The sequence below is a fragment of the Marmota flaviventris genome, chromosome 18, assembly GCF_047511675.1.
Source record: "Marmota flaviventris isolate mMarFla1 chromosome 18, mMarFla1.hap1, whole genome shotgun sequence".
Lineage (NCBI taxonomy): Eukaryota > Metazoa > Chordata > Mammalia > Rodentia > Sciuridae > Marmota > Marmota flaviventris.
This window is the reverse complement of record NC_092515.1, coordinates 7,645,646-7,670,897: the sequence shown is the minus strand read 5'-3', so window position 1 is coordinate 7,670,897 and position 25,252 is coordinate 7,645,646. Positions and strand designations below refer to the sequence as shown.

Below are 25,252 nucleotides of genomic sequence, written 5' to 3'. Positions count from 1 at the left end.
CTTAGCTGTTGAGGGGGCAGAGGGCTCACTGATCTCTACCCAGAGTGAGCTGGGAGGAGGTTGGAGAAAATATGTTGTGCGAAGCAGGGACTGGCTTGTTGATGGCACAGGTAAAGGCAGAGTCTAGGAGGCTGAGAGTCCTGGCCAAATCTCAGTCTACCTCCTACTAGCTGAGCTTTGTAGCTGGCAACCAAATCCTGATAGCGACAAGTGTTTTCTTATCTGAAAAATAAGAGATCATAACTGTACTAACATGACAGATTTCTGGGGTGAGTTAAGGGAGGTAATGCGCCAGATGCTGAGGGCCACCTCTGCCTCATTTTATTCCCTTTGAGGGACCCCTTTAATAAAAAATAAGCAAATAAACTAAAAAAACAGCAATCTCCATTCATTGATTCATTGTGAATTTGTTGCTGGGAAATGGCCCCCAGCCCACTTTGTTATATGAAGCAAGAATTACTCATAGAATCAGAAAAAAACAACTAGGAAAACAATGGAGGTGAGACAAGCCCAGGCTGAAACCCTACACCAGAGTTTGCTTTGTTTCTGGCCACCTGACTGGAAGGCCCCACTGTCCCTGATGCCACACAGTAGGCTGGTGCCCCAGGCTTTGGGATGACCCTAGCATTGGTCAACCCCAGAGAGCTGTGCTGAACCCAAGGAATTCTTTTGTGATAAGGAACACGTACAGGAAAAGCTCAGGAAAGCAAACACATTGCACATCCATTATGGGAATAAGGGCTTAAAGTTGGATGTTTTCAACTGAGTCAGAGAAAGAGAACAATCAAGGGGACCCTCCAATGAAAGGACACTCCTCATCAAAACAATAGAAAACCCTACACAGAGCCACCAAGAGCACCCTTTGAGGGACCCCTTTAATAAAACTGCCACCATCTAAATCTGGGTCCTGCATTCTTCGGGTGTGTGAAACGCAAATCCCTTGGTGCTCCCACGACCCTGTGTCGCATCCCCTCGTGGAGGAGGTGAGAGCCTCTTGGTCCAGGTCCCCCCAGAGTCTCCTCTATGGCTCCCCTGCTTCAGTGGTGGGCACCCTCCCCAGGACCTTGCAAATGGCTTCCGGCTCCTCACTGTCCTCGTCATAGGCAGCCAGCAGGAAGCCCCCGTACCGGCCAGCCCGCTTCCCCCGGCCCAGGTAGGCGCCGATCACCACAAGGTCCAGGGTGTCACCCACGCCATCCAGATAGTCCTTCTTCAGCTGCGGAAGGGAGCCAGAGGTGAAGGGGACCCAGGCACCTCAAGGCTAGAGGCTCATCAGTGGGGCTGAGGAGGGCCTGGGGTATCTGGGAACTTCTGGAAAGAACTCCAGGAGTGGCCACCCAAGGAGACATGGGAAGAGCCTCCAGGCTTGAAGCAGATGTGTTGAGGAGGGGCAAGGGGCACCGAGGCCACCTGATGCCCTCTACCCCCAGTCCTCTCCCCAGGCGCCTGGGACCATGGGTAGCAGAGTGCAGACCTCCCAAGACAGGAAAGGTCTGTGTGCTCACAGCTGCTTCTAGTCCAGGAGGTACACAGACCAGGGACACACAGAAACACACAGCGGCCTGGCCAGTTCCGCTCCCGCCCTGCTGCTTGGCCCCCTCCCATCCAGCCCACCTGCTCCCCTCCAGCCCCCACCGCCCACTCCACTGCTGCTCAGCCCCCAGCACGCCTGGCCACAGCCACAGAGCAGCCAGAGGACCCATAAAACGGTCATCAGACATGTGACTTCCTGTATGAAATCTCTGCTGGCTTCCCAAAACCTTCAGAGGAAAAGACAGTTTTGTCTTATGGTGGCCTGAGTGTATGTGTGATCTGGGGTCACTCTGCACTCCACCCCACCTTGCCCACACTGCTCCTTGCACTCACCAAGATGCCTCCTGTGTGGCCTGAGGCTGGATGAGCAGAGGACACACAGAGCCCAGGAGACTGTCTTTCCGTCCCTCCGTAGGGAGGCAAGGTGGGAAGCTCCAGGTCCTCAGGTTCCTCTCTGGCCTCAGTTCTCCCATCTGGAGAAGGTAGGGAAGTGGCTCTGCCCCTCTCCAGGGTCAGTAGGTAAAGCCTGAGGGACACACAGAAGTATCAGTTAACGGCCGGCGTCCTTAATCATTCTCAGTTAATTCTCAAGCATTTTCCTCAAAATTCCATGATGGTGACTCCTTTGAGTCATTCAGAGACGTTCAGAGCATTAGAAAGGCTGAGATCTTTACCTGGTTCAAAAAAGCTGATCTCAGACAATTGAAGAGACAAGGGAGCTGATTGGAAAGGGTGGGTGCATCTCACAGAATCAGGAGCCCCAGGCCCCAGGGCAATGCAAGCCTGCTCTGGGGATCTGGGAATGCAGATGGCACAGCATATCCAGCAGTGTCCCTGCCCCTCACTGGCACCTCCTGTCTTCTGCAGCTGTGGCCTCTCTGGTGGGCGCCTACTGGAAGGTAGTGGCCCAGCACTCCCAGGCCTCCACCTCTCCATCTCTCCTGCAAGACGGAGTCCCTACTCCAGCTGGCTGGAAAGGCTCTGGTTGTCCCACTGGGGATCACCAGACACCCAGCCCCATCCACAAGGTGCAGGGCTCCCCACACACTGGTTCTCAGGTGGCCCAGGCCCCCCCACCCCCACCCTGTCAGCACAGCTGACGTGTGGGCTGGATGATGCCCTACTGTGGGGCCGCAGGGCACTGGAAGATGATTTTCAGTCCCTGGCCTCTGCCCTTCAGAAGTCAGGAGCACCTCCCAGACATGACAATCAAACTGTCTCTAGAACTTCCCATGTCGCCACAGAGCAAAAGTCACCCCTGTCCAGATGACATTTAAACAGTGCTCTTTGTTATAGGACTTATCAGGGGCTTGAGTGACCTAATGTGCTTTCTGCAGCTCTAAGGAGGGCCTGGTATGCTCTTTGGATGGCATTTAGGACATGTCAAATCACAGCTACTTCAAGAGTTGTGCTGTGCAGAAGGTTCCTTCAGGACAGTGTCCCTACAGCTGTGGGCGCTGACTCCATGAGAGCGTGGCTCTGCCTGATCAGAGGCTTAGACACTGGACAGGGACATGCAGAAAACTCCAGGAGAATTGGGCATAAGTAAGCAAGTGGATGCCCTCAGGGGGTTAGTGGGGACTCTTTTCCTGGATGGAATGACTTCAGCTGCTTTGCTGATGACTCTGGTCCTTGCAGAGCTTGGGAACCCACTTTCTGGTCCTTAAGACGTGGCAGTGCTACTGCGTGTGCCCTGGTGGCTGTGAGTGTGGGGTGGAGGCAGATGAGCCCCCGTGATGGGAGCTGGTGAGGTGTCCATGTCCTGCTGGTGGATTCTGTGCTGGCTCTGTGGTCACGGGGCCTCCTGGAAGGAGGAGTCTGGGGAAACTGAGTCAGAGCCCTGGACTGAGGAGGCTGTGTGTGGCTAGAGGACCTGAGGGCAGCCAGTTCCCTGAGATCTCCCTGATGGTCTGACAGTTCAGCCAGACATGGGACAACCCTGATGTGGCCCCTGATGAATGCCTTGAGTCCCTTGGGTCCCCTCTGCCAGCACTGAGTGTTACCACCTCTGGTTCCTTTGCTCAGTTGGGGATAGAAATGGAGGCAGGTGACACCATTTGGGTGAAGCCTCTCTGGGGCTCAAGCTGCAGCACTCGGGAGGCAGCACACGGGACAGGGCCCTGCACTGCTCCCTGGACCCTAGGGGTACAGTGGGCGCACAGGACAAGACAGGCTGTGCAGGTGCAGGGCCAGAGCTGCCACGGTGCAGGACTGTGCCCTGTCTTGTCAGTTCTCTGCCCTTGGCACCTGGGTCGGCCCTTGGCACAGAGACCTGCTCAAGCCCCAGGGACCCTGAGGAGCTCTGCTCAGGAGAGGTGGAGGAGCTCACCATCTCCAGCCCAGGAGGGCTCTACCAAGAAGTCAAGTTCAAGTTCAGGTACGTTGTGTGGGCTGGAGGTGGGGTTGCAGCAGAGCTTGGGAGACTCAGCAGCTCCTGAATCTGTCACTGGGGGAAATGTGTTTGAAGGCAGCGGCTCTGGGTGGGAACCTCAGGGGGCATCGGGGTCCTCCCTGCTGTGTCTCACTAGTAGCTGCCCAGACTCTAGAGGTCCCTGTGGGGGAAAGTCACAGCTTCTTGCTTGGATCTCAGCGAGGACCCAAAGCTCCCAGCTGGGGATGAAGAGGAGTGTTCTCTGGAGGACACAGTGGTAGACGTCCGAGGCTCCCGTACTGTGGGCATCAAGATCACCAACAGGACAGGTGTGACGTTCAAGGATCCCATGTAAGTCCCTTCCTGTCTGCTCCCTCTCTGGCCCTGAGGGCTCCTCACAGCCCACCCTCTGATTAGTTGACACCCTAGGGCACACACTTCAAGTCCGAGGCCAGGCCTAAGGCTCAGGCTGATACTAGCTCTGAGGCCACCTCTGGAAGCTGGTTCCCTCCTCCATGAAGACTTCACAGGCAGAGTCATGAAGATCAACCCAAAGTCAGTTCATGGTGACCTTAGATTCCGAGGACCTGCCTGTCCTCTCAGACTTCCCCCCTGGAGGAAGCTGCCCCGTGTGCCAGTGAGAGCCCAGAGCGGCAGCTGGCCACGTGGTCAGGGAGTGAAGACTGCGGCCAGCACAGTGTGCACGCCGTCCTGCTCCAGCCCTGAGCAGCAGTTGGCAGAAACTGGGAGCATCAGGGCACAACGTCCAGGGAGAGCAAGCCCTCTGGGCCTGGCCAGCAAGCCCTCCCCTGGGGGATCTGATGGTCGCCTGTGCTCTAAGGGACCCGTGCTGGCCTGCTGGGGACCACAGACCAGGTGGCTCTCACCGGCACTGCCTGGCTGAAGGACATCCAGGCGTGTGCAGGGCTGGTGTCCCCTGAGGACTCTGCTGGCTTGCACGTGGCCGTCTTCTGTGTCCTCACAGGGTGGTCCCCCTCTGTGTGCATGCTGATCTCTTCCTCTGAGGACACAGGGCACCTAGGATTGGGTCCCAAGTGAGTGACCTCTTAAACCTTCTGTACAGATAAGGTCCCATTCAGAGGCACCAGGGCTGGACTTCAGCATGCGAGTCTGGGGGCTGCCGGGGAGACACAATTCAGTTCACAACAGGAGCCACCCTATGGCTCTAGAGTGTAGGTACAACCCCTCAATCACAGACTCCATGAAGAGCAGAGACGGTGGCGGGACTCAGCCCCCACGTGGTGTCCCCACCACCATCTCAAGCTGCATTTGAGCCCCGTGGCCCTCCCCTACTTCAGGCAGGTTGTTTGCTGGTGTAGGGACACCCCCTTGGCTCCCATCCGTCGTCGGCTGTCACCCTTCACCTCAGGTCAAGTCTCTGTCCTGCCAGGAGCCAATCTCCATCCCCAACCTGAGAGGTCTCCCTGTCACCCACTCTGCTGTCCCCAGCCTTCCCACCACCCCAGAGTTCTCTCGTGTCCTGCCCAGGGCTTGTTCTTGCTTGTGGATCCTCTGTCCTTGTCACTGGGCTTACAGCCCTGGGGGTCAGGCCCCACGACCCTGCTCATCACAAAGTCCATTCACTCATTCCATAAACATTTATTGGGTGCCTACTGAATACCTGTATGGCAGCAAGCATTTCAGAGGAGGTGCTTGCTCCCCAGGGATTTCTGTCCTGCTGGGTGGACACTTGACCCACACATGGGAGCCAAGGATCTGCAGGGTGGGTGTGGAGAGAGGTCCAAGCTGTGAAGACATAGGGCTCAGTGTGTGCTGGGAGTGACGCGAGGGTCCTAGGAAAGGGGGTGGTGCTCTGGGAAGGCCCCAGAGGGAGAGCCTGTGGCCTGGGCCTGGATGCTGAGCAGGTAGCCATGGTCCTGGCAGGAGTGACTTAGGTCTGTTTAAGGAACAGGATGAAGGCTGGGTCAGGGAGGGTGTGGGAGAAGCCCTGAGTGACATGGGATTGGAGACATGGACAGAGCTCCATCCTGTGCCCTCTGGCGGGTGCCATGGCGTGTGACGCAGGGGAAGAGTTAGCTGTAGGCCGAGTTCTGCACTCGTGTGCTTAGCGTTCACCATGTTGGACAAATCAATGTAGCTGACAGGAGCTCCACGGTAGGTGGTGGGGCTGGGGCAATCAGGTACCTAGTGGACGAGCGTCTCTCCCAAGTCATGAGTCCCTCTTGTGCAGTGCACAACACTGCCTGCAGACACACGGGGCCCCAACTCCTCTCCCAGGCTCTGCTGTCGGAGTGGCCAGGCCCAGGTGAGACCACCACCTGTGCTTCCCCTGAAGTCCACTGTCCACTGCTCCTTCACAAAGACGAGCTCCAGCTTCCAGGGCACGGCGGGCCTGCTGGCCTACCAGGGCCCAGACGAGCACCTGGCCCTGCTGTTCTCCGTCCCCTTCAGCTACACCCTCCATCGCATCCAGTTTGCCCTGGCCTTGCTCAGGGGGCCGCTGGCCCGGGACGGCCTGGAGCAGGTCTTTGATGGCATCATGGAGAAGGAGGCCCCGGATCCCAAGGTGGTGAAGTGCATCCTGCAGACCCCTCAGGGGGCCCTGGAGCTGAAGGATGGCTCCCTGAGCATCAGAGCCACCGTGTCCAATGTTCATGTGGCCAAAATGGATGTGGTGATGGAGACCAAAGCCACCTAACTCTCCCTTGTCATTTCACCTGGCTGCTACAGCCCCCGTGGGCGGGTGACCCCAGGGAAGGAGGAATGGGCCCCTGTCATGGGCTAGATCCTCGGGGCCAATTCAGCTATGAGGACACAGGTGCCTAATAAAGCTTGCTGAGTGACGCTGTGTGACCATGTGGCTCCTGGTCTGCTGTCACAGCACAGCCTCCCTGTCCACCTGGGCTCCCTTCATCCCCGCCCTGGGCCCTGTCCCACTTACCCACCAGCGATTCCTTCCCCCACTCTTCTTCAGGTGGACTGTGTCCCCAGCTGTCCCCTCTGCTCCTCTGGCCTCCTCCCTCCTCCCTCCCCTCCTGTCCTCTGCCCCTACTCATCTCTCCCTCAGTGATTAAGCCCAGGACCCAGGTGGGCCCTTCATGTCTGTGCCCCTTATCACACTTGGCACCTGAATCCTGGAGAGGGTGACAAGAGTCTCAAGACCCCAGGCAGCATCTGGCGTGGACCCAATGTTGAGGGACATTACCATTGTTTGTCACACCCTGCCTTTCCTAAAGGGCTCAGGAGTTGAACTGTGTCCTGCCAGAAGGTCCTGATGTCACAACCTCCAGTACTTGGACTGTGACCTTTTGTGGAAATTGGGTCTTTACAGATGTGAGCAAATGGAGGTGAGGTTACAGAGGACCCACGTCCTCCAGGATTGGTGTCTGTATAAAAGGGAGATCTGGACACAAGGGAGACCTGCACACGGGTAGGAGACCAGGTGCCCATGAAGGCAGGGAGCAGGGTGACAGTCCTATGTGCCACAGAACAGCAGTGTTGGACAGGAAGCCACCTACTGTCCCCATGGAGATCCCTGTAGCAAAGGATCCAGCGGAGACGTCTGTGCTGGATTTGCTCATGTCTCCTCAGTCTGTTCCCCGCTGGGGGTTCCTCAGTCTTCCCTTGACTCTCCTGACCTTGACCTCTCTGAAGGCCACAGGCAGTTATTTTGTCAGTCACCCCTCCATCTTGGCTTGCCTGACGCCTTCCCATGAGGAGATTCAGGAAGATCATGAAAGTGAGGCTGTGTCCTCAAGATGGGCATGATTTTGTCACATTATTGATGACATTCTTTGGGTCATTTGATTAAGATGGCATCTGCCTGATTTTTCCACTCTTCCAGAAAAGGGACTCTCCCTTTGGAATGAGTTGAGATCAGTGTGTGGGCGCGTTGAGCTGGGCAATCAGGCCGTCCACTTCACCCTTCCCTGACCTCCTGTGGACTCTGCTTTCCTGGGTTTTCCTGCATCATTTGCTGCCATCCTCACTGATTTTGATTCTGCAGTTGCCTGGTGTGGCCAAGGAGCTTCCACCCCTGGCCCTGAGCCCACCATGACTTCTCACGCCCTGGCCCCCTCCCTGCTGCCACTGAATTACTCAGGAAGAGCAGGGGGGACCAGAGGAACAGGGGAGAGCCCAGACTGCCCTCTCCACCACTGTTCCCCCTGTCACCAGGCCGTCCCTGCACACGGGCCTGACTTGGTCAGGAGAGCTCTGGGGCCAGACCCTGTCCTCTGCATGTGACACGGCCCAAAGGACAGGCATAGAGAGTGGGCACAGGTGATGCAGGTGGATACAGTGAATGGACAGGCGCCTGCCCTAATCCCTACTTTCAAATGCTCTCCAGTGCCATCCTGGGCTGAGTCACAGCCTGAGGTGGCCCTGCCCCTGACTCCCTGCAGCCAGATGGGGAGGCAGGTGCAGCCCTGATCCCTCCCAGCCTGGGCGAGGTCCCCCAGCCTTCACAGCTCTGAGACTCAGGCTCGCAGGAGAGGCCCAGAGAGGCAGCAGAGCTGGCACAGGACTGAGCAGGAGGCTGGGCTGCCAGGGACAGGCACAGGCCACCCAGAGGGACAAACCTGAGAGCATGCCTGCCCCATGCAGTTCCCCCGCGGGCCCCGCCTGCATCTTCCTGAGGAAGGGCATCGCTGAGAAGCAGCGGGTGAGGCAGGGCGACTGGCAGGGCGGGCAGGGAGGGGGTGGGGCAGGGGGAGAAGGGGCAGGTGAGCGGCAGGAACCAGGAAGCTCAGAACACAGGAGGGGGCTCTGGGTTCCCAGGGGCCACGGGATGAAGGGGGACAGTAAACTCAGGAGGGGGCTTTGTGAGGAGAATAAACGGGGGCTGGGATGGTGTCCCTTTCTCTGCTCTGGACACAAGAGGCCAGTGATGGTGACAATGGCAATTTTGGACACTTACCAAGTCCCTGCTGTGTGGCCAGCTCTGTGCAAAGGTCTGCACATTCCTGATGTCATTTAACTCCCAGAACAACTCCGAGGTCCCCGAGACTCACTCCCGTGTTACAGGTGAAGAAACCGAGGTGCTGAGACACGAGTCCTTCGCCATAAGCTCCCAGGGAGGAAGTGGCAGGGCAGGCGGGTCCATTCCTGTGCTTGTGACTGTCAGGAAGGGAAGGAAGGACAGGGCGGACAGAGATGAGACTGCACAGAGGACAGCAAGAGAGACACTGGGGGACGGCCAGGGAGCTAGAGGGTGGAGGCCAGGTTGGTGGAGCCTCTAGGCTCTCTGCAGGTGTCCAGGCCATGTCCAGCAGCGGGTCGGGCAGTGAAGGGCAGACGCTCGGAGTCGGGAGCCCTGGACTCAGAGCCCTGGTGCTCGACTCTAGTTGCCACAGGACCTAAAGGGTAACTTCCCCTCCCCTGGTCGGGGACCTGCTGTTTCAGAGCTGTGTGACCTTCAGCAGATTCCTTGACCTCCCTGTTCTTGAGCGTCTTCATGGGTAAGATGGGAATGATACCTGGTCTCCCTCCCAGAGTCGTCCTGAGGTTCAAATGCAAGGAGCCCCAGCAGAGCCAGCCTCTGACACCTGGGCTGGGACAGCAAATCCCACCCTGTCCATCTGGGGAGGCTCGGACTCCAAGTACAATGGAATGTGTGTCTGGGAAAGAGCAGATCCAGGTTCAAGTACAGGAAAGAGGAGTGAGAGGGGATGGGGAGGAAGTAGAGCAGAAGCTGAGGAATGGGAGTTGGGGAGGGAGGAGGAGAGGTGAAGGGAACAGGGGTGTGGAGGACGGGCCTGCTTGAGGAGCGTGGGACCCTGACTGTCTCTCCACCTTCCCTCCCTGCATTCCCTCCAGGAGAGACCCCTGGGGCAGGACGAGATCGAAGGTAACATCTGCCCCCCAAATGCCCTCCACGCCCCCCAGGGACCTGCTCTCAGCTGTGTCTGTGTCACCTCCTCCCATGCAAACCTCACACCCCTTCCTGTCCCCTCCACTGCACACTGAGATCTCCTCAGGGCAGCTAAGTGCCTGGGAGTCCTTAGCGACATGCCCGGCCCATGTCTCAGAAACCCGGGATGAGAGGAGACGGGAGCCTTAAAATGAGGCCAAAGCTGTGGGTCCTTCTCCTGGGGTTCTGAGGGCTCTCCACCGACCCTGAGGATTGGGGGCTCAGTGAGCAGCTCGGAGCCGTTCCCTCTGCAGGCGCCTTTCACACTCACTGCTTTTTGTGCCTGGCTTTCCATGGAGTACCCCCTTTGTCTGTCACTGCCTCACTGAGAGCTTCAAGAGGGCCTTTGAGAGACAGCACTGCATATTAGGTCCATGTGACTTGCTCACTCGAGAGGCCCCAGATGGCAAGGATGAAGGGGACTCAGCGCCTGCTCCTATGCCAAGGGCAGACCTGACTTCGTCCACCTGGGCATATTTTCCGTGCAGGAGGTGAGGCAGGACTGGCCAGGAGCTCAGTGTAAGAGGTTAATGACAAATGGCAAGAACCAGGGTGAAGAGCACAGCTGGGGGCTGAGGCCAATCCTACCCACTGACACCTAAGATTCTGCGAGAAATAGTAAGTCCCGTGGTCCACTTCAACATGCAGCAGTGACCTGTAATCGCAAAGTGATTTGGGATGTGAGGAAGGCAGCTGGAGGGGAGGCGGAGTGGAAAGACACACATAGCAAGACACAGGGGAGAAGGAAGGGGCCTGAGATCAGCTCTAGGCTCTGTGGTCTCCTGAGCAGTCTCCTTAATAAGCAACCCGTGTGGCTCATCTCAGAAGACGGTGTCCTCTTCCTTCAACACACTTGGTCTCCAAGACCAAAAGAGAAATTTCCCTCTGCCTTCAAATGGTCCCCACTCTGGAGAAAGGCCTTTTGCCCCATAAAACCTTTGCTGTCCCAACCCTCTGGACCCTTTGGCGAGGGCTTAACTGACTTGGGAGTGTCAGCTAGGGAAGCAGCACTGAGATGGGACAGAGTGGGGAGGACAGGAAGTCAGTTTAGATAGTAAACGATGAGGAAAGAATCAGGGCTGGTTATCAAAGAAAAGGCAATGTGTTGCCAACACCTCCAACCGCACCCCACCCCTCAAGTACCACCTCAGGAGACTATCCCCCTGGGCTGCCCCTTCCTACCCGTAGGCACTTACACAGGGAAGAAAAAGAAGATGGGGAGGGAGAGAATCTGGGATCTATAAAAAAGCAAGACACACCATCTCTGACCAGAGCACCCAGCTCTGGGCCTGACTTCTCTCCTGATAAGTCAGTCGATACCTATTTTTTCTTAAATAAAACTTGCTTTCTTTGTTTCAGCATTCCTTGGGTATTTCATCTAACAATGGGAGAATAGACTGCTATCAGCAGTGGCCCCTTTACTTGAAGGCTACTGGCTGCAACCCGAGCTGTTGCCTTTTCTGTTGCTAAAGAGCAGAGAACTTTCACACTGAAGCAGACTGGCACTGTGCCCAGGACAGCTCTGCCACCCCCAGGCAAGTCATGATAAGGGCCTTGGTGAGGCCACGCTCCAGATAAGAAGATGGCATTGCAAAGTGGGCACTTCCCTGAATGAGCAGCCTCGTCACCCCTTAGCTGTTGAGGGGGCAGAGGGCTCACTGATCTCTACCCAGAGTGAGCTGGGAGGAGGTTGGAGAAAATATGTTGTGCGAAGCAGGGACTGGCTTGTTGATGGCACAGGTAAAGGCAGAGTCTAGGAGGCTGAGAGTCCTGGCCAAATCTCAGTCTACCTCCTACTAGCTGAGCTTTGTAGCTGGCAACCAAATCCTGATAGCGACAAGTGTTTTCTTATCTGAAAAATAAAAGATCATAACTGTACTAACACGACAGATTTCTGGGGTGAGTTAAGGGAGGTAATGCGCCAGACGCTGAGGGCCACCTCTGCCTCATTTTATTTCCATTTAGGAAGAAAACCAACCGCCACTCCGACATCGAAAACTCTAGGGAACTCCATTCAGTATGAACTACTTTTTGCTGGGAGCTCCCAGCAACCTTTCCGACACCTGTGGTCATGTGATGGGACCGTGTGTTCTTGTCAAGGCAGGTCCTGAGCAGGGAGTGCTGCTTCCTGGTGTGCCGCCTCCAAACCTGCCATGTGCATGACCCAGAGTCCAGCTCATCGGCACCCTACCCTGGTGAGTGGTGACAATCCTTAAGGGTCAAAGAGGATCCCACTCTGGAGGGAGATGGTCTCCACTGCTCCCCCACCTCTAGGCTCCTGCCTTTAGTGAGCACATGAGCAAGATCTCTCCCCTCCAGACCTGACCACTTCACATCATGCCATGGCAGAAGGTCCCACATCCTCACAGGTGCACTCTGCCCATGGCAGAGACCATGGGCCTGGAGCAAACAGCCCAGGCAAATCCTGGCTGTTTCCCAGATAGTGAGACAGGGAAAGCAACTCCCCGCAAGCCTCAGTGTCCCGACCTATTAAATGGAGATATGGATGTACCCACCTCGCAGGGCTGTCGTTAGTGAGAAGAGTGCAGGAGCTGAGAGGCCAGGCAGAAGGCCCTGGCTCAGGCCTTCACCACAGGCTCTCTAGAGAATCCAGGCCAAGGACCCTGCTGAGCTCCTCGGCCCCAAGCCCTCCTCTCCCTGCCTCACTAACCATCACAGCAGCCCTGAGAGTGCCTCCAACTGCAGCAAGCAGGACCCACCGGAGAACTGCCTAACAATGGGGAATTTCACTGTCCCTCAGCTTGGTGGCCACAGAGAGGCCCCAGGTGTGCAGATCTGGGCCCTGCTCCACCCTCTTCCAGTTGGTGACCACAAGACAGCTGCAAGTCCCCCAGAAGGTGCCAGGCTGCAGTTCTCAGAAAACAAGCTTTTGCAAAAGATTCCTCCCCCTAGACCCAAGATATTCCCACTGCACTGTCCAAAGTCCCACTGCTGGCCTGTGTCACCGAAGCCTTGTGGAACTGCACAGGGCCACCATGACCAGCTCCAAGTGTCTATACACAGGCCAGGGGCCCCTACGCTTGAAGCACACAGCAGTGGTGGGAGGATGGGGAAACTGGGGTGACCAGCAGCCTAGCAACAATGCCCGGCTCTCACTCACTCAGCCATGATCTCCTGAGCAGCTAGGATATGCCAGGCTCCAAGCCTGGGTCCAGGGCATAACAGCCAGAACAGGAGTGGTCACTGCTTGCTCTGGTGGGGCGCCTGGAACACTGTGTAGTGCATCTGAAATGATACTTAGTCCCCAGATGGGGGTGCAGAACTGGAAGCCACACACTGACCACTGAACTTATTGTCTCCCAGGAGGATGGGACCTCATTAGAAAGGGCCCTGGATAAATCACTGATGTCTGCACACAGGGCTTAGGACAGGGAACACCAGCTGGATTGCTTGGAGATCCAACAAGCTAACATAAACTGTCATAGTCAAAATGAAATATTTGAGTCCTTGATTTTACTGTCCCCATGTGGAGAACTCAATGGCCACAGGTGACTGTCAGCTGTCACCATATGACATGGAGCACAAAAACTCCACTAGCTCTGTGGAGGGTCCTGTGGGACAGCATGGGCTCCCAGTCCCCATAGTATTCTTCAATGCCTAGTGTGAGAGCCCAGAGCCCAGCATGGCCCTTGTCACACACCAAGAGTTTGGTAATTATTTATTGAAAGAAATAACAGAATGAATCCCAGACCCAGTGTAACACCCCCTCACCCCCCCACCAGAGTGCGAAAGCAGACCTGCTCCACCCTGGGCTCCTCACCAGCCCCGGGGAGGCCAGGCCTTAGTAGAAATCTTCAGGGTTGGAGTCTGAGTCTGTGTCATGTTGATTCTGAATCTGACTTTGCTTCCGGTACAGAGAGGCCACCTGAGGAGGGGGCAGGGGTGGGTCAGCAACTCCCTGCTGCTCCACCTGTGCAGGACTCCAAGCCAGTCACCTCCCTAAGAGGCTGGTCTGGCCACACAAGCCCACCCTAGGCAAACCCCATCTTCCAAGGGTCTCACCTGGGCACTGGTGGTGGCTTCCTCTGGCTGCTTGTCTTCACGGACACGAATAAACCGAGGGAAGCGAAGGGAGATGCCCTTCTCGCTGTCCACCTGGGGAGGAGGCAAGGCTCAGGTACTCTAGCCAGGGTCCTCCTCCTGCCCCGTCCTGCTGCTTCCTGATCCACACAGTGGGGCTCAGCAATGGGGGGAGGGGGGCACAGAGCAGCTGAGGAAGAGTCTGGATCCTGCCTGGTGCTTCAGAGGCACCAGCTGCCAGGCCCATGTGAGGCTCCCACCTAGCTGCTGCCCTCAGAGCCAGGTGGCCTTGGCCAGTCACCTCAGCTCTCGGAGGCACCATCTCCTGGTGTGTAAAACGGAGATATTCCTGTGGACGTTTCTGTAAGGACTACATGAGGGACATGCTGGTCACTAGCACAGTGCTGGCTGCACAGTGAGCACAGGACAGATGAAAGCTCCTTGCGCGTGTGACCAGGACACCCTGACTCAATGAGCAGCATGAGGGAGAAACTTTAAGTTTCTAACAGCAACATGCCGCTAGGTTCTGAGGATGGGACGAAACTCGCAGCACGACACTAAAGGTGAGCTTCCCTGCACTAAGGATAAGGGACGTGGTCACACTGCAACCACCGCTGGTTCTGAGGGCAGAACCCAGGGAGCAACAGCGCCCCTGGGATCTACACTCAGCACTGTGAGAACCTGGGCGAGGAAGCAACTGTGGGCCTGAAAGGAGACGCCTGGGGCTGGACCGAGTGTCCACGCAGAAGACCCAAGTTGCCAAAAGGACCACGACCCTAACAGAGCAAGGTCACTTCTCTTTCTACCACCTGAGAATCTTTTTTTACAGAAATGATTTCCAACCTCATTACTGGACACCCCAATACTCTAAAGCTTTCTTAACCATCACGTGGGAGAGCAGATGTGGCCAGGCCCACTCTCGCCCAGGCCCCTGTACTCACCAGGCCCCGGGCAGCGGGGTAGATGGGGGAGAGGGAGAGGTCCGCACACTTCACTTCCCACACAGCGCTGGGATCGAGCCAGTGGTCGGGGGCCACAGCACCATCAGCCCTCACGTAGGGACGTGGGGTGGGCAGCACCAGGGCCTATGGCAAGCAGCAGGGAAGAGGGAGGGTCTCAGAGCTCAGAGTCAGGGCCAACAGGTAGGGAGGTTAGAAAGTAGGGCAAGAGGGAAGAACAATGAAGGAGAAATGGGGAATGGAAGACAGGGAGAAACAAGACAGGACAGTAAAGAAAAAAACAGAGGCAGACACCCAGAGGGAGGGACAGACACCAGGGGGTTGGTGGGCAGGGGCCCCAAGAATGGAAGACTCGGCAGAGGACAGTGAGAAAGATCCAAAGAATGGGACAGAGATGGAACCAGGATCCAGAGACACCAATACACATCATAGAGACCCCAATTACCTGCAGCCACAGCACTCCCTCCCCTAGGGGCCCACCAAGCACCTCACAGAGGCCTCCCTACAGGAACCCCTGCCCTGGTTCCATACTGCCATGAGAAAGCCATGTGTCATGCTCAGGGAGAGACCTCTTGGCCAGTGTTACCAGCTGGTAACTGGCAGAGCCGCACCTCGAACTTGGATATGTGGAGCTTTAAAGCCAGTCTTCCTACTGCTGCCCTCCTTCCCAATCCCTGACCCCAAGATGCAGGAGACCGGTCACTGCACATAGCAAGGGCTGGGAGGGCAAGGCCTGCAGTAGCGGGGCTCACCTGCAGGCTCTGATGCTGCTCTTCCAGCTCCTCATCGCTGAAGCCGGTTCCAAGCTGCAGGGAGCACGTGGCAGGTCAGAAGCTGGGCTGGCCAGCTGGCCCAGCACCTCCTCCCTGTTCTGCCAGCTAAGGACTACACCTTTGCACACTGACAGCCCCCAACCTACTCTGGTTCAACCAGTCTATAGAATCAGGACAAAGAGGTGGATCACCACGAGGTCCAGGGTGTCGCCCACGCCATCCAGATAGTCCTTCTTCAGCTGCGGCCAGCACTGGCCAGCACCTGGATGGTCGGCCAGGACCCTCAAGCGGGTGCCACCTCTCATCCAGCAGGCAGCCCCTCAACCACTCACTGCCCTGTGTTTGGAGGAAACGCCCTCCTCTCCTCCTCTTGGTGCTCCACCAGGTCAGGAAGTCGCTCCCCTGGGCTCACACACATCCCACCCGCCTGCAAACCAGCTGAAATCTTCCATCTTAATACTGCCCACAATTTCAACTACCAAAACAGTCACAGCCAGCAGACAAGACAGGCACCTTTAAGCCACTGACAGAAAGTCTCGACTGGAGACTCCTGCTCCTATACTTCCCCTCTTGTCCTAATAGCAGCTACTTAAAGTATCTCTGCTACAGGAATAATGTAAAATGGTGACAGACTGGTGCCCCAAAATGTGGTGAATCATAAGATCATTCTGTTCACTGCTGTGGGCTCATGAAGTCCTAGGTGAGGCTGGCAAGAGTCTGATCATCAAACATAGGGCATGGGCTCAGGAAATGGGGCCTGGACCCTGAAGACTCTTATGCAAGTATCAAGTCTGGTCACCATGCTACTTAAACTCATGACAGCATTTGAAATAAAGTTAATTATTTATGGGGTATTGGGGATTGAACTCAGGGGCACTCGACCACTTAGCCACATCCCCAACCTATTTTGCATTTTATTTAGAGACAGGGTCTCACTGAGTTGATTAGTGCCTCGCTATTGCTGAGGCTGGCTTTGAACTCATGATCCTCCTGCCTCAGCCTCCCGTATTCTTAAGACAAAAAGAAAAAGAAAAATTACTTAGAAGAATCGCAACATCATAGAACATAAATGAAACACGCCCTGCCCTGCCCTGCTTCTGGTGCTCAGCAGTGGGAGTCTTCCTAGGTGATATTCTGTTCTGTCTCTGTGACTAAAGACCCAAAGTCGCTGGATACACGAAAACAGGAAATGCACAGGAAAGACCAGTCACAATGCACACAGCTCTAAAACACTTTCTAAACTTAAAAAAAAAAAAAAAAAAGCCCACATTTCCTAAGGACAGGAGTGAGCCATGGAGTAAGACTCTGACAAGAAACTTGGGCAGACAAGTTTCTGACAGTCCTGGCTGGGACTGAGAAGACGGCCGCCCCTCCTTGACCCCAGCCTTCCTCTTGCGGCTTAGGACACGAATCCCATGATGGAACACCTGCAGCCACACTGTGACAAGGAAGCCAGAGCATATGACAAGAAGGACCATGGAGAGACAGGAGGACCCCAGGTCCCTAAGCAGGCTGCAGAGGTGCCTGCTCCAGAGACTGCTCATCCTGTAGCGATCTCCCCCTCCTGTGCAGGATGACCTCCATTCCTTACACTCCCTCTGCATGCCTTCTAGATGAGTCTATTTTTCTATATGAAGCAAGAGTTACTCAGAGAATTAGAAAAACACAGAATGAGGAAAACAATCATCCCTCATATGCAAGAGGTGAGAGCCTCTTGGTCCAGGTCCCCCCAGAGTCTCATCTATTGGTCTCCTGCTTCAGTGGTGGGCACCCCTCCCCAGGACCTTGCATATGGCTTGCAGCTCCTCACTGTCCTCATCATAGGCGGCCAGCAGGAAGCCCCCGTACCGGCCAGCACGCTTCCCCCGGCCCAGGTAGGCGCCAATCACCACGAGGTCCAGGGTGTCGCCCACGCCATCCAGATAGTCCTTCTTCAGCTGCGGAAGGGAGCCAGAGGTGAGGGGGACCCAGGCACCTCAAGGCTGGAGGTTCATCAGTGGGCTGAGGAGGGCCTGGGTATCTGGGAACTTCTGGAAAGAACACCAGGAGTGGCCACCCCAAGGAGACATGGGAAGAGCCTCCAGGCTTGAAGCCGATGTGTGGAGGAGGGATGGGGGGGCACGGGGGGCACGGAGGCCACTTGACGCCCTCTCCCCCAAGTCCTCTCCCCAGGCGCCTGGGACTGTGGGTAGCAGAGTGCAGACCTCCCAAGACAGGAAAGGTCTGTGTGCTCACAGCTGCTCCTAGTCCAGGAGGTACACAGACCAGGGACACACAGAAACACACAGCGGCCCGGCCAGTTCAGCTCCCGCCCTGCTGCTTGGCCCCCTCCCATCCAGCCCACCTGCTCCCCTCCAGCCCCCACCGCCCACTCCCACTGCTGCTCAACCCCCAGCACGCCTGGCTACAGCCACAGAGCAGCCAGAGGACCCACAAAAAGGTCATCAGACATGTGACTTCCTGTATGAAACCTCTGCTGGCTTCCCAAAACCTTCAAAGGAAAATCCAATTTTTATCTTATGATGGCCTGAGTGGCTGTGTGACCTGGGGCCACTCTCCACTCCACCCTGCTCCCGGCATATACCTCCCACCTCAGGGCCTTTGCACCTGTGGGTCTCCTGCCCAAACATCCATGTGGCCAACCCCTTCCTGCCACCCAGGTCCCCACCCAACGCTGCTTCCAGAAGGGCTTTTCTGGATGACCCAGAGGAGGCCCGTCCTCACTAGCCCTGAGGTCACTTCATTCCCTCCATAACTGGCTGACTCCCTTCCCAGGCTCCTGGCCCAATAGGGAAGCCTTCAAGGAAAGGTGGAGCCTCTTCTGGCCTCCTCCTCCTCACAGCTCTGGGGGCTTAGGCCAGAGGATCACAGCCAACTCCTGGTGGGCTGGTCAGCCAGGAGATCTAGGGGACGTCTGACAGGGGGATGGACAGGAGGGGACCTGGGAGCACGCATGCAGCTACAGAAACATCACTGAGTGAAACAGGGACCAGCTTCAGGCCCCGGTAGGACAGACTTGGGCAGTAATCACCTTGAGCCAGTTGTGTGACCTTTTGGCGATCTCGTAGGTGGCATCGACATCCAGGGTCTTCACCATCAACCCCTCACAGGAGTCTGAGGGAGACATGGAAGCATGGCTGGTGGGACTCCCCAACTCACCAAGGCTGGCGCAGGCTGGGGACCATGCAGGAGGGAAGAGTGGCTTCCTCACCTTTCACCGACTGCTCTAAGAACTCAGCAATCTGCTCAACGTCCTTGGTGTCCAGGGAGGTGGCAAAAACAAACTCGCCCTCTGTCTCTACAAAGTGCTCACGGAGCAGCTGCCGGCGTCGTGACAAGGGTTCACGGACCAGGGACTAAAGAGGGGAGGGACACCATAAGCCCTGACCTTGAGGCCAAAGGGAACCACATGCACAGGTCATCAGCAGGACTCAGAATGTAAAGCGTAAGCTGAGGCATCAGCAAGAGGGTGGACCCAGCTTAGAGTTGTTGGTGACCTTGGGAGCACCTGGCTAGAAGCATGGCCTGGCTAGAGCTAGAATGGACTTCATGTACCTCTTGTTAACGCCAGCCCAGTAGAGCAAAGAAGAAACCAACGGCCATAAGGTTAGTAACATTGTTCCCAAGAACATGTTTTCTACATCAACACAGGATCTGGCAACTTCTTTCCAGTAAGAACCAGAGTAAATACAGTTGTCCCCTGGTATCCTTGGGGACTGGTTCTAGGACCCCTTGTAATGCAGGGAGTAGCACGAGTACACACACCTTAAATCGTCTCTCCATTAGCTACAATACCTAGTGCAGTGTAAATGTAAGTGCGAGCCACACTGTGGGGACTAGGGAATCATTACAAGAAAAGCTCTGCACACTTTGATTCAGATGCAGTTCTTTTGGATATTTTCAATCCCAGATTGCTGGAACCCACAGTCGTGGAGCCTGAAAATGCAAAGGCAACTGTGTTCCTGGCTGTGTCTGCCACAGCCACCCAGCCCTGCTGCTGTGGGGCAAAGGCAGCCACAGACTGAAGTGAGTGAAAGGGTGAGGCTGCGTTCCAGCAGAGCCTCAGTTACAAACACAGGTGGTGAATGGGACAGACGTGGCTGCGAGCCTCCGGGCTTGGATGAGACCACGTCTAGTGGTGGATGCTGCTCACTTCTGCCCTGAAATGAACTCAGGTGACTTGCTCTCTGGGTATTAGCAGCCTGTCCTCCCCAGGCTCTAAATTCTCCCAGGACTGGGGTCAGCCTTTTCCTTGCCCAGCATCATGTGGGTGGGAGTATCTCAGGAGAGGCAGAGGGAGAAGGCAAGAGAAAGAAGAGCGCTTTCTCCTCACTCCCACCAGAGGATGACTCTCCCCTCCCAGATCAGGGCGAGAATGCTTCCTGCCTCAGCCCCTAGAGGCTTAATGGACACCTAAAGCAATCGTCTTCAGACTTCTCAGTCTCGGGACCCCTTACACCTTTAAAAAAGTATTGAGAACTCACTCCAAAGAGTTTTTTTTTTCCTTTTTAATGTGGGTTATATATCTTGATATCGACCATTTTAGAAATTAAAAATGGGAAATTAAAATAATAGTAATCCATTTAAAGAATAAATCCAATATGCTCATCAGAATAGCACTTTTTTCTTGTTGCTGCAGTGCTGGGGACTGAGTCTAGGGCCTCGCATGTGTCAGGCAAGTGCTGTACCACTGACCCACCTCCCTGATCTCAAATAGTACATTGTGTAAAACACACCTCTGTTTAAAAACAGAAACAAAAAACAAAGAAACAAAGAAAAAAATAAAGTGAGAAGAGGGGTGTTGCCTGACATTTTTCCGCTTCTTTACTGTCTGGCTTTTCATATCTGCCTATGGCACTCTGATGGCTTCAATGTTGGTCTGGGTGACAAACATGGAGAAATCTGCTCCCCACAAATGGGGAGCCATAGGACCTCACAGACCCCCCTCAAAGGGGCTGGGGACCCCAGGGGTCCTGGAATCACATATTCAAAGCACTGCCTGAGCATGGTCTCCCAGCTAAGTGAGTGCAGAATAAGCAATAGAAGCCACCCTGCCAGCCCCGAGCCTACCCCAACCCCAGCCCTTGGCTGCTCCAGCCACAGGTGGAACTCACCTCTCCGTTGAGGTAGATGAGGTCAAAGGCGTACAGACACACCTGCACCTGGATCTCCGAGGGGTCTACCTCCTGGTTAGGGCAGAACAGAGACGATGAGTGGGCGAGGTGAGACAGGCAGGCCGCGTCCCTTCCCACTGGCCAGGACACACCAGTCACCTACACTCTCCCCTTCCCCCTGCTGCAGCTACACCTGAGAAGGCAGGTCCTGAGTCAAGATGGCTCTTAGCAAACCCCAGCAGCCTCATTTCCCTTCATGTTTGCTCTCCCAGTCTCCTCTGCAGCTAATGGTGGTGACATCAGACAATTCTGACCATTCTGTGGTAAAGGGAAAGCCTGGGGGACTTCCAGGACAGATCTACTTTCATTCTAAAACAAGTAAGATACAGAAAAAGGGTCTTTCCCCTCTTCCTAACTGGGATGCTGGGGTAGAACATGATGGCTGGAACTACAGCAGTCACTTTACCAAAGGCTAACAGGACTGCATTCAGCCCCGGCAGGTGGCGGGGGCAGGCTGATGCTACCTTGCGTTTTCGAGTGGTGAGCACTTGGAATGGCTGAATTTGCTTCTTTTCTCGGTCCCAAGCCACAGCTTCTGTGTCCAGGATGAAGGACGTGACTGATGGGAGTTTAATCTGAGGAGTGAAGGAAGATTCAGAACTTGTGAGACACAGGAGATGAGTTCAAGTAACAGACACAGGGAAACAAATGGCCTTTCCTTCCACAGCACTCCATCGACTGCTGCCAACCCGAGACGTGAACACTGGCCCCTTCTGACTTCCCACTGAGCAGAACTAACTTCTCTAAGACTATGGAGTCCCACAATTGGATGCCCAGGAGCCTGTCATCTCCCATTTCCTCTCTATCACTCAATCCCTAGGAATCTGTGACTTCCCCTGAAATCTAAGCCACCTCTTCCTACTTCTCTGCCCTGTCCTGGGGGTCCCCTCGTGCACCCCATCAATCTACTCTCCTTGCAGCAGGCAAGGGATTGTGGCAAACCCTGAATCGGATCATCATTCAAACCTGCTGTGGGGACTCTCCTCCGTAATCCCTGGTTCTCCCCAGCACACCTGGCCCATGGGCCAGAACATCAGCCTCTCCAGTTCTCAAATGGGCTGTGCCTGTCCCACCATGCTCTCTGCACAGGCTGGTCCTTCTGGGATGCCTGCTCCCACCCTTCTCCTGTCCTGCCCGTGGCATTCCTGGGAAGCCTTCTTCTCCCTTGGTAACAACTCCAGGGGGTGCCTTTCACCTGCACACTGGGACTGTGTGACCAGTCTGTTTCTTACACCAGCTAACAGCATGCTGGATCTTTTCTTCAGAGCTTTGATCTCCCTATGGAATCACAGAGCCAGAGCATAGACCCTGACAAAGGTCTGCCCGCCTGCCTGTGAGGACAGAAGTTTGGGCCAGGGCCATCCATGCTACACCTGGGCTCAGCAAAGGCCTGGTGCAGAGCAGGCCCCCAGTAACACCTGCTCAGTGAGCAAGAGGCCATGGACTGCACAATGCCATTGTTGGGAAGCTCCAGAGACAAAGCCAGCCTGGGAGACAGAAGCACCACGGGGGCTGCCTCTGGCAGAGGGGCAGGCCCAGACACCAAGCCTCGAGGAAACTCTTTGGCTGATGAGATGCGGCCATGTTTTCTACACTGACTGCGATGCTGGTCACATGGGTGTGTGCGTGTTGACATGCGCCAGGAAACATCGCCCGGTGCTCAGCACTGAGACTCCACTGGGTACGTGGAGGTGCCACTGCCTTCACTGCCTGTAACAGGGAGCATCCCCAACTGTGCTTTCTGCTCACTGAAGAAACAACTTCCTCTCTGATCAGGGGCAGGCGAGGGGAGGTGCTCCTCAATGGGGGGGCTGCCGAGACAGGCTTCAGACGTCCTCTGGGTACAGAGGACCCCCTGCTTCCAGGCCCAGCACTGCCACATCTCTGGGCTCACAATCTGAGACTCCAGGCTGAGCTCCAGGCTGGCTCGCTGCCCACTCCTCCCAAGCCTCCCCACCTTCCTGCTGGAGAGACAGGCTGTAGAGCTCCTATTCCCAGACCTCTGCTGCATTAGGGTAGCCATGGCACCCAGCGCTGGCCAGTGGTGGGGGAAGAGTCCCATGAAGTGACAACCTTCTCAGGGGAGCAGCAGAGGCTGAACCCCTTCTGTCTGTCTGGAAGTGTAACAGTTATTGGGGAGAGACCCCCCCAGGTCCTGCTGGCCTGCATGGGCCCAGGGCTCTGCATCACCCCTGCAGCCCTGCAGAGCACAGGTGGGTGCCCACCTTGGGGATGCGGCTGATGATGTCGGGGTACTTTCCCGTATTATCTTCTTGATTCCTGCTGAAAATCTTCACCTCCCCGCCTTCCAGAAGGTGAATCTGCCATCAAGGGGTGAGAAGAGAAACCTCAGCCCAGCCTAGCCCAGCCCACGCAGCCCCTCTCTTCTCCTCACACCCCATGTCCCTGGCAGAGGTTCAGCAGCTCTGAGGAACCAAGATGGAGACCTGAGCGAATCGTCTCCTTGGCACCTCCTGCCCATGTCACCACCCCCAGTCCTTCTCTGCGCTGCAGGCACGCCTCCCTGGCTGCGAGTGCACACACTGGTCTGAAGATCATTATGCCCGCCCCCTGGTTTCTGTTCTGTTTTTTAATTTGGTACTAGGGATTGAATCCAGGGTGCTTAACTACTGAGCCACATCCCAGCCCTTATTATATTCTATTTTGGGACTACAGCCTTGCTAAATTGCTGAGCCTGGCTTTGAACTTGTGATCCTCCTGCGCCACTGGGATTACAGGCATGTGCCACAGCGCCTGGCCCCTGGTTTCTACTGTTGGTTATTTATTTTAAGTCACCACCCCATGCAGGGCTACACACAAGCCATCTCACAAGTGTTGGCTCAGGTAGTAGTTATGTATTTAAAATCACGACCCCTCTGTAAGTTATTCTTGTTTTCTCAATGTTACTTGTAAGATCTACCTGTCACACTGTGTCTATGGAATCTCCTGCTCATAACAGCCTCAGAGTTCCATAGACATCACCTGCCTCGCATGCCCCACATCCTTATGTGGTGAACACAGAAATGGACCCAGACCCCACCAGGACAAGAGAGCCATGACACACCCACACTGAAAGCCAAGACCAATGGCATCTGTGGGTCACAGGACACGCACATATCAGAGCACTAAGGGTCACATAGGAACCTCCAGAATGGCCTCATACATAGCATCCCCAAGCGGAGCAGGTATCATGGACCTCCCCCTATCGCAGGTCAGGACTTGTATGGACTACCCTCCGACAAGCTAGTGTGTGCTGGGGGTTACCACACCCACTGCGGAGAGGAAACCAGAGCCCAAAGGCAAGCAAGGCACAGGCAGCTCACGAGAGGCTGGCTCTGTGCTCAGGCCAGGTGCTTCCTTTCAGAGCCAGGGCTGTGCCCACCCCTACCTGTGCCCTCTGCCCGTCATACTTGTACTCGCAGGTGAAGGCTGCCTCCTCAAAGCGTTTCAGGACCTCGCTGACGCCCCGAGTGGGATGCGCCAACATCGGTTTCAGGGGAACCCCTGGGAGGTGGGGAGAGCATGTTAGGGAAGTCTGGGGCAGAGGAAGGGTGGGGAGTTCCTGAATCAGAGTTGGGGGGGGGGGGTGGCCAAATGCCCAGGATTGTTTTCCCCTGAGTGCTGCAGAAGAAACAAAGCCTCCACATTTCTGAAGGGCCCCCACTTGAGATGGTACCTGTCAGTCTCCCTGGCAATTGGGAAAGGTGACTAGAAAGCAAACAGAGCACGTGCCCAATGTCTGGCCACAGCCTTAAAAGCAACATAGCTGCCTCCCCTCCATCTGGCACGAAGACGTGATAACTCACACCTGTCAGAGCACCAATCTCAGGATGGCAGAGGGACAAAATAGAAGGATCATGGGGCTCTGGATGACCCCAGGAGCACAGCCAGGAACCCTCCCTGGCCACCTGCCTTGTTCTAGACACTCATGTGTGGGACAGATTCTATCTGGACAACCCACTGACTTCTGGGCTACCTTAGTAGCTTTACCACACACTGGCTATCCAGAAGGAGAGGCAAGAAGGGGGTCTCAGGACCAGGGAGCAAGCCTGAGTCCTGGTGGGGACAAAGGGGACTCTAGGTCTTCAGTAGGCACCTGGCAGGGCCCCTTGCACTTGCCCTGCAAAGGGTGGGCTGCACCCAGCCTCCAGGGCCCATGGGTGGTACCTGGGCTCAGCCTGCAGTGCTCCGGGAGATGCTCCAGGCCATGTTCCAGCAGCACAGGGACAATTCGGTCCAGGTCAGGCACCTCACTGGGGTAGGGTGAGAACAGTATGGAGAAGTCTTTCTAGAACCTGCACAACTTGAAAACTGCTGTGTGGCTGCACATGCTGCAGGCAGCGCCTCAGCCCTGCTCAGACCTGAGATCAAGAACACTTCTGCCCATCTCTATGACCATGTCCCGGCTTCCCTGCCACCCTGTGTCCTCCCTCAGTCACTAAAGTCACCATCTCCCTTTGTCACCCCCCACCCCCTCCGTGAAGCTGGCAATTCTCTACACAGCTGCA

At 55.8% G+C, this 25,252-nt stretch overlaps 1 protein-coding gene across 10 annotated transcripts in view; it reads right to left on the bottom strand.

The window, feature by feature from the left end:
* Positions 1 to 1,006: 1,006 nt before the first annotated feature.
* Lig1 (DNA ligase 1) overlaps positions 1,007 to 25,252 on the bottom strand; it is a 46,103-nt gene continuing 21,857 nt past the window's right edge. For 9 of the 10 annotated variants that reach the window (XM_027920415.2, XM_071605084.1, XM_071605085.1 and 6 more), the window contains 12 exons: positions 24,912 to 24,997; positions 24,133 to 24,248; positions 22,970 to 23,065; positions 21,209 to 21,319; positions 20,685 to 20,756; positions 18,782 to 18,926; positions 18,602 to 18,684; positions 17,355 to 17,507; positions 15,550 to 15,603; positions 14,780 to 14,923; positions 13,821 to 13,913; positions 13,462 to 13,683 (listed from right to left, as the gene is read on the bottom strand). In XM_027920415.2, coding sequence (XP_027776216.2) covers positions 13,600 to 13,683; positions 13,821 to 13,913; positions 14,780 to 14,923; positions 15,550 to 15,603; positions 17,355 to 17,507; positions 18,602 to 18,684; positions 18,782 to 18,926; positions 20,685 to 20,756; positions 21,209 to 21,319; positions 22,970 to 23,065; positions 24,133 to 24,248; positions 24,912 to 24,997 — 1,237 coding nt within the window. In that variant the 3' untranslated portion in view covers positions 13,462 to 13,599. Of the gene's footprint in view, positions 1,217 to 13,461; positions 13,684 to 13,820; positions 13,914 to 14,779; positions 14,924 to 15,549; positions 15,604 to 17,354; positions 17,508 to 18,601; positions 18,685 to 18,781; positions 18,927 to 20,684; positions 20,757 to 21,208; positions 21,320 to 22,969; positions 23,066 to 24,132; positions 24,249 to 24,911; positions 24,998 to 25,252 lie in introns of those variants that run through there. The other variant, XM_071605089.1, reaches the window with a different exon arrangement.